A 12,359-nucleotide genomic window follows, 5' to 3' on the forward strand; every position below is an offset into this window, starting at 1 on the left:
ACAACATTGTAAAAATGTCAGTGCTGTGTAAGCAATACATTATTTTTGTCATTAACCAAAATGCAGGTTTAGCCAAATTGAAGTGTTTTTGTTGTAATGATATCCAGTGAAGACACGGGTCTGTGGGGTCCAAGTTTTCTTAAGTTATTAACTCAATGGAACCTACCTAAGGAGCAGAGCAAAGGTGGCAGGGACAAGGTGTAGGCTGACTGCGTCACTATTTCACAGACAGTCGTAATATGGTTCATCAGCCCACAGGGCTCTCCGTCGGGGGTGTGCACAGGGCACAGGAAGCCCCAGGATTCTGGGAGCAGTTTGCGCACCGTGGTGGTTCTCATCTTGGCAAACGCAGCACCTCTGTGTACGCAGCGAAAATGGGACAGGTAACGAATAAAATTCAGCTTGTCTGCCACCACACACAGACCAGAATCTTGTAGCATACCCAGACCTTTAAAAAACAAAAGCCAGATTTAATGTGTGAGCTGATATTAATGAAGGACATTTGCAAAATACAATTCTATAAATCATCTTCATTAGACTCGTGCATAGAAGTCTAAAAGATTGACATCAAAGGAGAGATTCTCAGCTTATTAAGCTATATCTACGTTTGAGGGGTTCAGTGGATGGTAGGGGGCTATACAGCCTTTACATGCCAGGTCACTGGGTCAAATCCAGCTCAAATTGGTAGCAACCAAAAGTTACTCGCACCTGTTCGGCGCGCTATGTGAAGTGAGTTAACTGTCTCAAAGCTGACTGCAAAACTAAGTTTTTTCCATGAAAATTTTATCAATTTGTCTCCCTATTTTTCATTGACTTTTCACCTCACTGGAAATTTTCTGGCCTATTGTAGTCTGAGCCCAGTCTCTAGTGGACATAAAACAGTATCATAACAGACATTATGTTTGCAGCCTCAGTGCACAGGCCAAGGATTGAATGGGCTCTGGTGATAAACTATCCAAGTGCCGTAGTTTCTGACTCAGCGGGGAGGGAGTAAAGAGAAGTAGCTAGCACTTCCATACACCACGCTGTGCCTTTTCGATGGAGAACGGACATTATTTTCAAAGCAATCAATGCGGCTTCTTTTAGCAATGCGAAATGTAAAGATATTTATAAAATCCTGGATCTGAATATAAATAATGTATATATTTTAATATACATATGATCCAAGTCTGAGGAAAAATCTAATCCTTTTGTCAAAAAGCTTCTTGTTCATAATGAGCTGCATGAATTCAACTTGAGCAAACATTCAGTAGACAAAATGATACTTTAAGAGAAGAGGCTTGAAAAAAATGTATTTCCATCAGCACCTCTCTGTGAAGCGCTAAAATTGTATCGCAGGAATGGAATGAAGTTCAAGATAAAATTTACCTGTTTTAGAGCGCAGGTTACCAGTAGCAAGGAGATATTCAAATGGCCTTGTAACATCAATTCCCATGCTGAATAGCTTCATCATATTTTCTGAATTGATGGTTATATTGGTCTTTTGAGATCTTTTGTCCAAGGCTACTTTAACAGAAAGCAACCAAGCTTCCATCCTCTCCTAAGGTTTAAAAATGAGATGTGTTAAACTAGCAAAGTAAAAACATGAAACAGCCCTGTGTCTGAAGCATGCGATGTTACTGATTAATATACTGTACGGACCCTCCCACATTGACAGAAGGATGAACTAGATGATCTTTTGAGGATTAGCTAAGACTACCCATTGTTAATTTCTATCATTCTAGATTAATCCCCACCTCCCCTGAATTATGTTAATGATACCATTTCAACACTGAAAGGCACACTGTCAGTGAAATGCAGGGCACAATCCACCAGTTTTGCAATCATCTCCTGATTTATCAACTACAGGTATGAATTTCTTAAGTATGTGGAGAAACCCATAAAAAGTGAAGTGGATTATTAATGCAATATGCAGCATAAGCGTATTACTCTGCAACAATTCAACATCTCCCGAAATGTGTCGTCATCACTGCAAGTACATTTGACCTTTTGGTTTACTGGACATTGAACACGCTGATGAAGTGACAACCAGCGAAGGGTAGAGCTGCCTTACAAAAAAGGAATAATTTGACTTTGAAGCTCAAGTTTTTAGAAACGTATATATATCACCAAGAGAGATGCTTCTCAGACAACGTGATAAACGTTTTAGATGATTGCTTTTGGAGGTTCGTTTGGGTTGTAATTTTGGTACTTGAATGAGCTCAGATGTTCACGATTCTGATAACAGGGAAGAGTAAGGTATTTGCCACTGCTTCCAACTTTTTATTAAAAGAAATCCTCTGCATACAGCCAAGCTAATTCAAGGTAAAGACATCATATGTTATCATTCAAACACGCCTGGAAGGGGTGGTTGGCTCCTCCACAAGTGTGCCAGAGCAGGGCTGCAGCCAGCTAGTAAAGCACGGCTTATTGGTTCAGGGCTAGCTATTCCGTCTGAGTACAGACAGCCCACCTCAGTCCCCAGTGTTCCACTCCCTGGAATGAAGGTGGGGCTTCCTTCAACAGAACACATCATAAGCCTTTAAACACCCTGGATTTAGATTTTCTTCTTCAATTCCAAAGGCACAAGCCACTGCAGTAGCAGGGAGTTCTGTTCTTCCAAACACAAACTTCTATTAAAAAACAATGCTAAAAGCAGATTTTAAAGATATGGCAAATAGACGTGCTCTAAAGAATTAGTTATGCATGGGTTACCCACTGAGTCTGACAGCACAGATGGGATATTTGGGGCTTGCATGCTCTTACTGTGGATTATAAATGCTTTACAGTGACATATTTGTATAGATCTACACCGAGAACTTTTAGAACAGGAATACTTCCATATTACAATGGTGAAAGGCCCAGAAATGGGCAAGACATAATATAATAACAAAATAAATAATAATAATTATATTATTATTAATAATAGATTACTCACATAGCTCCACAAAAGTATGTGGTACTTTTACAAAGCATAGTAAGACAAATCTGTTCTAAAGAGCTTACTGTCTAAAACAGACAGGACAAAAAGAGGCCTAAAACAATAATTATTGGTGAAAAGGCAGCAGACAGCTGTGTTGCCAAATAAGGAGATAAGTATTCCAGGTGAAGAGACAACAAAACAAACTGCAAAAAGCAGAATGAAGGATAGAAGGAATAGTATGACAAGGGCTGGGGAGTCTTATGGGCAGCACAAGGGGGAGTAGGGAGAAATTAAAGCAAAGACGTAGTTGTGGACATTAGGTTGGGGCTTGAAGGTAAGAACAGCGAGTTTTAATTTTCCACAGTAAACCAACAGTGATTCGAGGAGGAGCCTTGAGGAGATGGCTTCAGTAGTAAAATTTTGGATAGTTGTTGGAGGAAAAGTGAGAAGCAGGAAAACCAGAGAAGAGAAGGGAAGAGAAGCAGCACACAGGTGGATAAAGCAAGGGAAAGTAACATTAAAGAGCAAGTCTTCACAAAATCTAGTGCGGGTGGAGATAAGAGTCAGAAGATCACCCTGGAGCTGCAAGGCTAAGACACGAAGGATATCTGAAACAAGGGAATGGATGGGATTGCCAAGAGAATGAACAAGGAAGAGAGGAGGGGCCTGAAGGCAGAACTTTGAGGAACACCAACAGATAGGTGAGAAAAGATTCAGCTAGGAGAAGGGCATTTGTGACCTTTGTTAGGGCAGTTTTGGTGGAGTGAAAGTGAGAGGGGGGTGGGAATTCAGAATTTTTTTTCCCCCTAAGGTGAAGGGAGCAAGACCGCACTTGATCTCGCAGAGGAAGAGGAGTCAGAGGGCAGGGAGCTGTCAAAGAGGGAGAGAATCAAAGGCGCCACCAAGAATGACAGGCATGTAAATGGATGAGATGTACAGAGGGAAAGGTAGGAAAAACTGAGGACACGTATTGCTGGAGAATGTCAGTTTTGTTGCTGAAGCTGTTAGTCAGATCTTTTGCACAAATAAGTGTGGTGAAGCAGGGTTTCAGGAGAGAATTGACGATACAAAAGTCTGCAGCGTTTGATGGTATACTGTAACGGATTACTGAGAGGTAAAGCTTTTTGGAAAGGAAGATGGTATATCTAAGAAGCCAGAGACTAAGCTTGAAGTGAAGGATGTCAGTATGGTTGTAGGACTGTCTCCAAGTGCATTCAGCAGCACAAGAGAACTCCTTGCCTAACCTACCTAAAGGGTCTGAAAAGGCTCTTACCTGACTTCATTGCTGCCCTTGATAACTAAATGATTTATGGTAACAGAGGATTTCCCCCACCCTGAATTGATTCTGCTTATTCCTATTAAGTCTGTAAACGGCTCCAAAAATTAATGCATTTTATTTTGACTGGATTTCCTTAATTACCGTTGATATTTTACTCCTATGCTGATAGCCAAGATTCATTTTTTATTTCTGAATCGTCATTGCAAGGAGGGCATAAAAATATTAAAGAATAAGTGAACCAACTACTGTTCTAGGCAAATCTTGCTCCCAGCTCACACCAGTCTGGTGACATACATCCGATTCCATCTCCGTTAATTTACATCTGTTATTCAACAGCACATGTGAAGATTCTAAAATTACAATTACTAAATTTGCCAGAATGCTGTTGCTTCTTCACATACTTAATTGCTCCCTAAAATGCTCTGAGATCAGATAAAAAGCACTATAGAAATAAAATACCAATCTAGACTACTTTGAATCTTCCGTTTAACCAATGTTACGAATTGTGTGTGTCAGATAGAGGGGGGCACTAAACCTGACATCAGAGCTGCATGGTGTGAGGTATATTTTACTGATGGAGAAATCAAGGTGAAGAGATATTAAATGACAAATCAAGGTCACACAGGAAATCAGTGGCAAAGCCAGAAATGGAGCCCAGATCTCCCAAGTCCCAGCCCAATGCCTTAACTACAAGCCCATCCTTCCTTGTCTTTTAAAAGAGACCAACGATCACACTTCGTGCACAATCACAATCTTACTCCTTGCTGTGATGCCCTGCATCGCTACTCCTTTCTGAACGAGCTCATTAACGATTAAACGGATAGTCTTTGTTTCAGAACACAGACCAGTACTGCAAATGCCTCAGTTCTACAGGGCTCTGAACAGACATAGCACAAAGGTCTCCTATACCAGGGGCTCTCAACCGTTTCCTTTTCGAGCCCCCCGCCAACATGCTATAAAATTCCACGGCCCGTCTGTGCCACAGAAACTGGTTTCTGCATTTAAAAGCCAGGGCCAGTGTTAGGGCGTAGCAAGCAGGGCAATTGCCTGGGGGCCCACGCCACAGAGGGCCCCGTGAGGCTAAGATGCTCAGGCTTTGGCTTCAGCCCCAGGCAGTGGGGCTTCAGCTTTCTGTCCTGGGCCCCAGCAAATCTAATGCTGGTCCTGCCTGGTGGCCCCCCTGAAACCTGCTCATGGCCCCCCCAGGGGGCCCGGACCCCTGGTTGAGAACCACGTCCTATACAACAAGAGAAAGACACCAAATGAATATTTGCAGTTACAGGTATTCTCATTTGTAATCCCCACTGATTATTAGTGTTGAGCAAATGCACCCATAGCGTCTGCCACTTGCATCTCCTACAGTTATGGTTTCTGAAAGCATTTCAGCTCAGGCACCAATGGGGGGGTGGGGGAGAGAGAGAGAGAGAGAGTGAGTGAGAGTGGACACTCCTGTCCCAAAACGCCATCCACTGGTGCTTTGGTAACTCAATTCGAACAGTATCTCAAAGCACTCTCCCAACATGTTCAGATATCACGGCACCCTTTGGTGCTTGCTCCCCAGAACTGGCAGCAGTTCGGGGCTCTGGTGCAGTCATTTGCTCTCCAATTATTCGGTGCACTTTACTGCAGGCCTGATGCAAACTTTTCCTTGTTATCTTTGGAGCATTGGATCAGCTCCCCTGTATTGATGCAGCCAAATTCACTCTTAGCTCCTCCACCTCAAAGCATTTAACTCAGCACATCCTACTCAGTGTCTTATGATGCCTGGTGCCTCCATGCATCTTAGCATACTTAGGGGTTTCTGAGCTTTCCTTTCTAGAGATGGTTTTGAAGAAGAACGAAGCAGGCTTGTGGTAGAAAGATGTCCTGTACAAATGGTCATATCCAACATCAGTGCTGCCTGAGTGTCTCATGTGATGTACGTGGGCGTCAAATCTGCCTACAGATGTCTCCTTGAACACTTGGGAAATGAAGAACATACCTGCAGTCCTACAGCTGACACGAGGTTGGTCTGGAGTGACTCAAAAGTGAAATCCTCAGAGTGTAGGCCTGAGCTGGGTAAGACCGGGGTCTGCCGGCAGCATTCGGCACAGGTGTTGACTGAGGGAGTGGTGCCAGCTTTATGCTGGGAAGCCGAGATGCGAATTCAAGAGTGAGAATCCAGTGTGTGGTGTGTTTAGTGGCTAATACTTCGCTCTCGCTGGAGATGTTATAGTGCTCTAGCAAACGCGGATGAGCAAAGAGCATCATCCCTATTTCACAGACAGGCTAACAGGCCCAGAAAGGTTAAGTGACATATCCAAGGTGTCACAGCAAACCAGGGGCAGAGTTGGAAACAACACCTAGATCTCTTGAAGCTCAGCCCTCGGCATGATCCACCGGAGCCCAGCTGCCTCCTCACAAACTCCTCTTATACGAGTCATTCAAATGCCCCACATGCTGGATACAGATTTGCTCTCTTTTCTATGAATCTAGAGGTTCTCCTGCCACTCACAGCTTTAAACACTTGAAGGCATTACCTTTAAGAACATGAGGTAAAGCTGCCCTGGGGTAAGCACCTCCTGATTCATAAGGCTGTCTGGATTCTCCTCCATGCACTCTTCTTTGGCAAAAGCAAACAGCTTCCGGGTCATCAGACAAAGCAAGTAGAACTTCTCAGTTTTGGTTTTCAAGTGGATACAGATGCACTGACTGTAGGAATAGGAAGAAAAGGGGCCAATTAACTCCATCTCTAACAGGATCTATGTTCCAAGCTCCTGCCTGAACAGCCCTTGACCAAACTCTTATTCACTAACTCAGAAGTTAAGCTGCATAACAGTTTTCCCCACACGTCTGGGCTGTTTTCCGAAATTTCAATGGACTTAAAGGATTTAGAGACTTCCCTCTCATCATCCTTAGAGATGCAATCTTCCAGCACACGACAGGCACATCAGCAGGGGAGCCCGCACTGCTGGTACCTGTACTGTGCCTGTTATTTGGATGAAGAGAGACTCCTGGAATGTTAATTCTACACCTTTTTAAGCACTAAATTGACTTAAGCACAAAATTATTCATGTTGCCATGGAGTATTTTGAGACAGGTCCACATGAAGGCTAAATTTTGTACACGGATTTCACATAAAATGTGGTGCAATCATATATGTGCATCATTAACTCTGTTCCATAGAGAAACAGTAACACAAAATTCACTCAAAATACATGTTTTCAGTGTTACCGTAGCCATGTTGCTACCAGGATAGGAGAGAGACAAGGTAGGCAAGGTTATATCTTTTACTGGATCAACTTCTGCTGGTGGAAGGGACACAGCTTTCTAACTTTTCCCTTCCACCAACAGAAGCTGGTTCAGTAAAAGATATAACCTCACCTACTTTGTCTCCCCCAGAATAAATGGTAAATAGAAAATGTACTCACAAAAACTCTCTTACTGCCATGCAACATCACAATCAAACCTCCTATCATGTCCCAGCAGAGCACTCAGTTATAAAATTTTGGTCTGAATACCGCTTAATGTGGGCAAGACGAAGTACAGACTTCCTAAATTCCTGCCAGAGCAGATTAGCTAAAAGCTTACTTTCCCAGAAGCAAGTGCCATGATCAGGTATTGCCATGATTGGCCCGATCAGTGTTTCCACCCCACACTCCCTTGTATTCAAGTGTTTATGACTCAACTATAAAGGTCCTCTCTGGGCCAAAACTTGGCAGGAAAATTTTCTCTTTCAAAATATGCAAGTTATAATCACCAAAGCCCAATCGAACGAGGTGCACACCCTATCTAGGGCCTTCAGCTTCCTCCTGTCTCACCTCCCACTTCAACTGAAAGCCCTTTCTGATGGACAAACTGTGCAGATTAGTCCACACTGACGAACAGCCCAGGATATTTTGAAAGGAAAAAGAGAGAGTTTAACCTTGACATTCCGATCCTCTGAAGACCATCATGAAGGATTCTTACTCCCGACTCTTGTCCTTCCAGATGACTCTGACTCTTAACATTTTTAACCCTTTGAGTCATCAGTAGGCTGGCTTGAGGTCTCTGCCGCACTGACCATGCTCTAACTACAGGTATCTCAAGGACTCTGGAACCTTCCAATCAGTTCCTTTCAAGGGCTGGAAGCAAGAGCTCCTCAACTCAAAACACCTGTACTATGAACCAGGGATTCCCTAATACCACTTCCTCCTCCCCCCTTAAGAATATTCGAAGTTAAAACTAGAATGGAATGCAGTGTCCTATGTTATTCCATGGAGCAAGTGTTTATTTTCTCTCCTCTACCTAAAGATATAACCTCCAAAAACATTTTAAGGTAAACTTCGCTCACCCTGTTGTGCTCAAGTGCTGCAAAGGACTTCAAACAACGGGTTAAATGCCAAGGAGGCTGTGGTACAGTAGATTCAGAGTTAAGGCTGAGCTCACTGTTCAATTTCCTAACATCTCTCTCTCAGTATTGAGGATATTTAGATCTTTTATAAAACCCACTACAACGTCACATGGCAAAATGCACGAAGGACCAAGTCTCAGCCATCCTCTGAAATCCTGCTCACATATCTGGTGGATAAGGGTTTGCAGACAGATTAAGGTAAATGTAAAGTTTCCAGAAGCTGGCTGAAAACTGGCCCCATAATATTATTCGGAGGGGGTTGGGGGAGTGGATATCTCTCTAAATTTTTGTCCTTGAGCTTATTGAAAAGCTGGTCATGATACTGTACGGTCAGGCAGTGAAATGTGACTACATCTGTAGTTCAGTCATTTAGTTATATATTGCTACATGAATACGTACTCCAAAAGGAATTCTGCGGCTTGCTCATTTGGGTACCACTCAGGAAGGTTGAGTTTCACTCGGAAGCATTTCCCGATGTAGTTAAGGACCTGCTTCTGCGTGGCACAGCCCTCCTCCATTACCATTCTCAGCATCTGAGAGATGCAGTTCTTATAGAAGGAGTTGTCTTCTCTTCCTTTGATTAACTCCTGAAAAATCTGGTAATCTGAGAAACCAACTAGTGCCTGGAGGAGAGAAAGGCACCAGATCAGAGAACAAAGAAAAGTCAGGAGTAATAAATCACCATGTCTAATTAAATTATAGAATGAGACCAGGTCACTCCAGTCACTTATGCTGGTTTATGCTCTTCTGGCCTTCTAATACCCTTCCCCTAAGATGAAAACAGTTTTCTGAGGTTCAATTAGCTGTGGAGAAAGACCCTGGGTATACACAACCTTATGAGCACCACAAATACCCCTAACGAAGCCCCTGGAAAAGCAAATGCTGGTTAATACAGACAACGATGAATCAAAATTAATTTAGTTTTTCTTCATTTAAATAAGATTTTTTATATTTATATAGACTGACCTTGCTTACAATATAAATTTCATTCACAATTTGTCTCAAATCACTAATTATTGACATTTAAGTAAATTGAAAACAAGAGGTTTTTATAATGGAATGGATGGCTTAAAAATTAGATCGATGTAGCTATGTTCCACAGGGCTGTGAAAAATTTCACACCCTGTGCGACGTAGTTAGATAGACCTAGTCCCTGAAGAGACGCAGCTAGATCAACGGAAGAATTCATCCATCGCGAGAGGTGCTTTAACTACACGGATGGAAAAAGCCCTTCCATCGCTGTAGGAAGCAGCTACAATATGGTGCTCTGGCAGCACAGATGCAGCGCCATCCCTGTGCCGCTGTAGGGTAGACAGCCTGAGGTCAGCCCCAGTGCTCTCATTTGCAATCCCCAGCTTTAAATCCAACATTCTAAACGCGGTAGTGATTGTATTTAAACAACACTGCTCACGCAGACGGGGGTTTTATAACTAGGAAAATCAGAAACAACTTTCACTTGTTTACTAAAACTAAAATAAAGCCTGTGAAGAAATGTAATCTGTCAAACTAAGCTGCCATTTCAACAAAGCATGTGCATGTTGTCTGACAACGGACAATCCCGGTGGGTTGATAAATCAAATACATCAGCTAGATTACAAAAGCAGTCTGGCATTACTACCAGAGAGACTGTGCTTTCTTTTCAGGAAAAGAAAGATGAAAATAGTTAATTGAAGCCAAGTCTTTACTATTACAGTAACTCCCCACTTAACGTCCTCCTGCTTAACGTTGTTTCAAAGTTATGTCCCTGCTCCATTAGGGAACAGGCTCGTTTAAAGTTGTGCAATGCTCCCTTATAACGTCGTTTGGCTGCCTGCTCTGTCCACTGCTTGTAAGATTCTGTGGAAGAGCAGCGACTTTACAAGGGAGCATTGCACAAGTTCCTCTTCTCCGCCTCCTCCCCCTCCCTCCCAGTGCTTCCCCCACCGCCAAACAGCTGCTTGGCAGCGCTTAGGACTTTCTGGGGGCATGGGGTGGGGGCGGAAGGAGCAGGAATGCGGCGTGCTCCAGAGAGGAGGTGGAGCGGGGACAGGAAGAGGCGGTCCTGGAACATCCCCCAGCAAAGTCGGTGCCTGTTCTTCTCCGGGGAAGCTGCCGCTGCTGCTGCGAAGGTGCTTCCTAGCGTCCTTGCCTGCTGCGGGCTGTGCCGGTGTGGGGTAAGCCAGGGGCACTTCCCAACCACAGCACAGTACTGTACAGTATACAGTATAATGCCTTTTGTCTGCCCTCAAAAAATGTCCTTGGAACCTAACCCCCCGTATTTACATTAAATCTTATGGGAAAATTGGATTCATTTAACATCGTTTCACTTAAAGTTGCATTTTTTCAGGAACATAACTTAAGTTAGGAATTGCATTGTGCTTTAAATCGGTACAGTAAATCATTCTACTCTGTCTAGAGACAGCTATTTTGAAAACTTTTACTGCCTTGCTTAGCAAAATTAATGCATTGTGCTTACTAAATTGTATTCTATAGTTATGAGCTTTTATGAAAGTTCATCATCCAATGGTTGTTTGCCTTCCGTAACTCATGCGCTCTAGATACACTCATTGCCTCCACAGAGACACTAGGCTTGTCTTCACTGCACCAGTTAGCTCGAGTTGGCACACTGGAGTTAGCCCAGCTCAAGTGAGAGCAACCACACTTCAAAACAACACTAGAGTTACACAGAGTTATTTGACTAGCAGCACAGAATGAATGGATTAGCTGCTGCTGAGTAGGGGTATCTTGTGCTGTTGCAATCCCACAGAATTAAGAGCTCAAGCATCAGCCTCCCTGTCCTGTAGGTGAAATCAGGTTTGGATGCACAGTCTCTAATTCATTCGAAATGCCTTTGAGACAGGCTGACAGGGCCTTTGGACTTTTTGTCCAAAGTTCACCACCATAAGAAATTGGTCCTGTCTATGTAACAAGTAGCAGCTCTCAAACTCAACATGTGTAGCCTCCTCTTCCCCAAATGTCTCTGTGACCTAGGGAGGAAAATGAGCAGACATTTCTCACGGAAGACAGTGCATCAGTGTCTGTATCTCTGAGATCCTCCTGGCAGCAAAGGTAACCACTAGGAAGGAAGATTTGAAAGACAGCAAAATCCCAAAGGCTCGAAGGACCCTTCTGTAAGACTGGTGAGCAACAGGACAGGTCATGGTAATAAGTATTACACCTACGGAGGTTTAAAGGATCGGGCCTTTATATTTTAAGCCTGATGCAGCAAAGGGCTGACTTCCTTTGAGGCCTGTACAACACTGAACACGTTGGTGCTTTCACAATCACTTTTGAAAAAAAGGTATTTTTGCAACCATTTCTAACATTGCTTATCCAGGAAAGTTCTGTACAGAAGCAGCATTTTGTTTTTATACTATTTTGCTTGATTTTCAATTGGGATGACGTGACTTATCTGATTTGAACTAAGATTCATGTGCTCCCAAAGTCTTTCACTGAACGATACTGCCAATAACTGGGATACGGACTAAAAACATTCTGCCAATATTGCGCTTGAGGATTTATTCTGCACAATTGTTTTTGTTTTAAACCAGCTTTATCCTTGACTTCAGATGGAAAACTCCCCACCATTACCTTTTAAAAACGTCTCATCAGTACTGTCTTACAGCAAAAAGCCAAGAAACTTTTATACAAAACCTTATTTTCCCTTCTTCAGCTGTGTGCACCTTCTCACACTTCAGCCCTGAATGTTATACTACCGACATAGGCAGGTCTAGTTTGGACTACAATCCTTGATAGTCACGATGACAAGTACCATTTAATGAAATGCTTCATGTGGAATTAATTATTGAATAAGTCCTTTTTCCAAG

General features: G+C 43.0%; 1 protein-coding gene across 4 annotated transcripts in view; it reads right to left on the reverse strand.

Moving 5' to 3' along the window:
* Positions 1-12,359, reverse strand: part of POLR1B (RNA polymerase I subunit B) — a 37,983-nt gene that overhangs the window by 15,140 nt on the left and 10,484 nt on the right. For all 4 annotated transcript variants that reach the window (XM_065589917.1, XM_065589918.1, XM_042852765.2 and 1 more), the window contains 4 exons: positions 8,953-9,176; positions 6,701-6,872; positions 1,369-1,540; positions 167-448 (listed from right to left, as the gene is read on the reverse strand). In XM_065589917.1, coding sequence (XP_065445989.1) covers positions 167-448; positions 1,369-1,540; positions 6,701-6,872; positions 8,953-9,176 — 850 coding nt within the window. The remainder of the gene's footprint in view (positions 1-166; positions 449-1,368; positions 1,541-6,700; positions 6,873-8,952; positions 9,177-12,359) is intronic.

This window comes from Chrysemys picta, chromosome 3 (assembly GCF_011386835.1).
Source record: "Chrysemys picta bellii isolate R12L10 chromosome 3, ASM1138683v2, whole genome shotgun sequence".
Taxonomy (NCBI): Eukaryota; Metazoa; Chordata; order Testudines; family Emydidae; genus Chrysemys; species Chrysemys picta.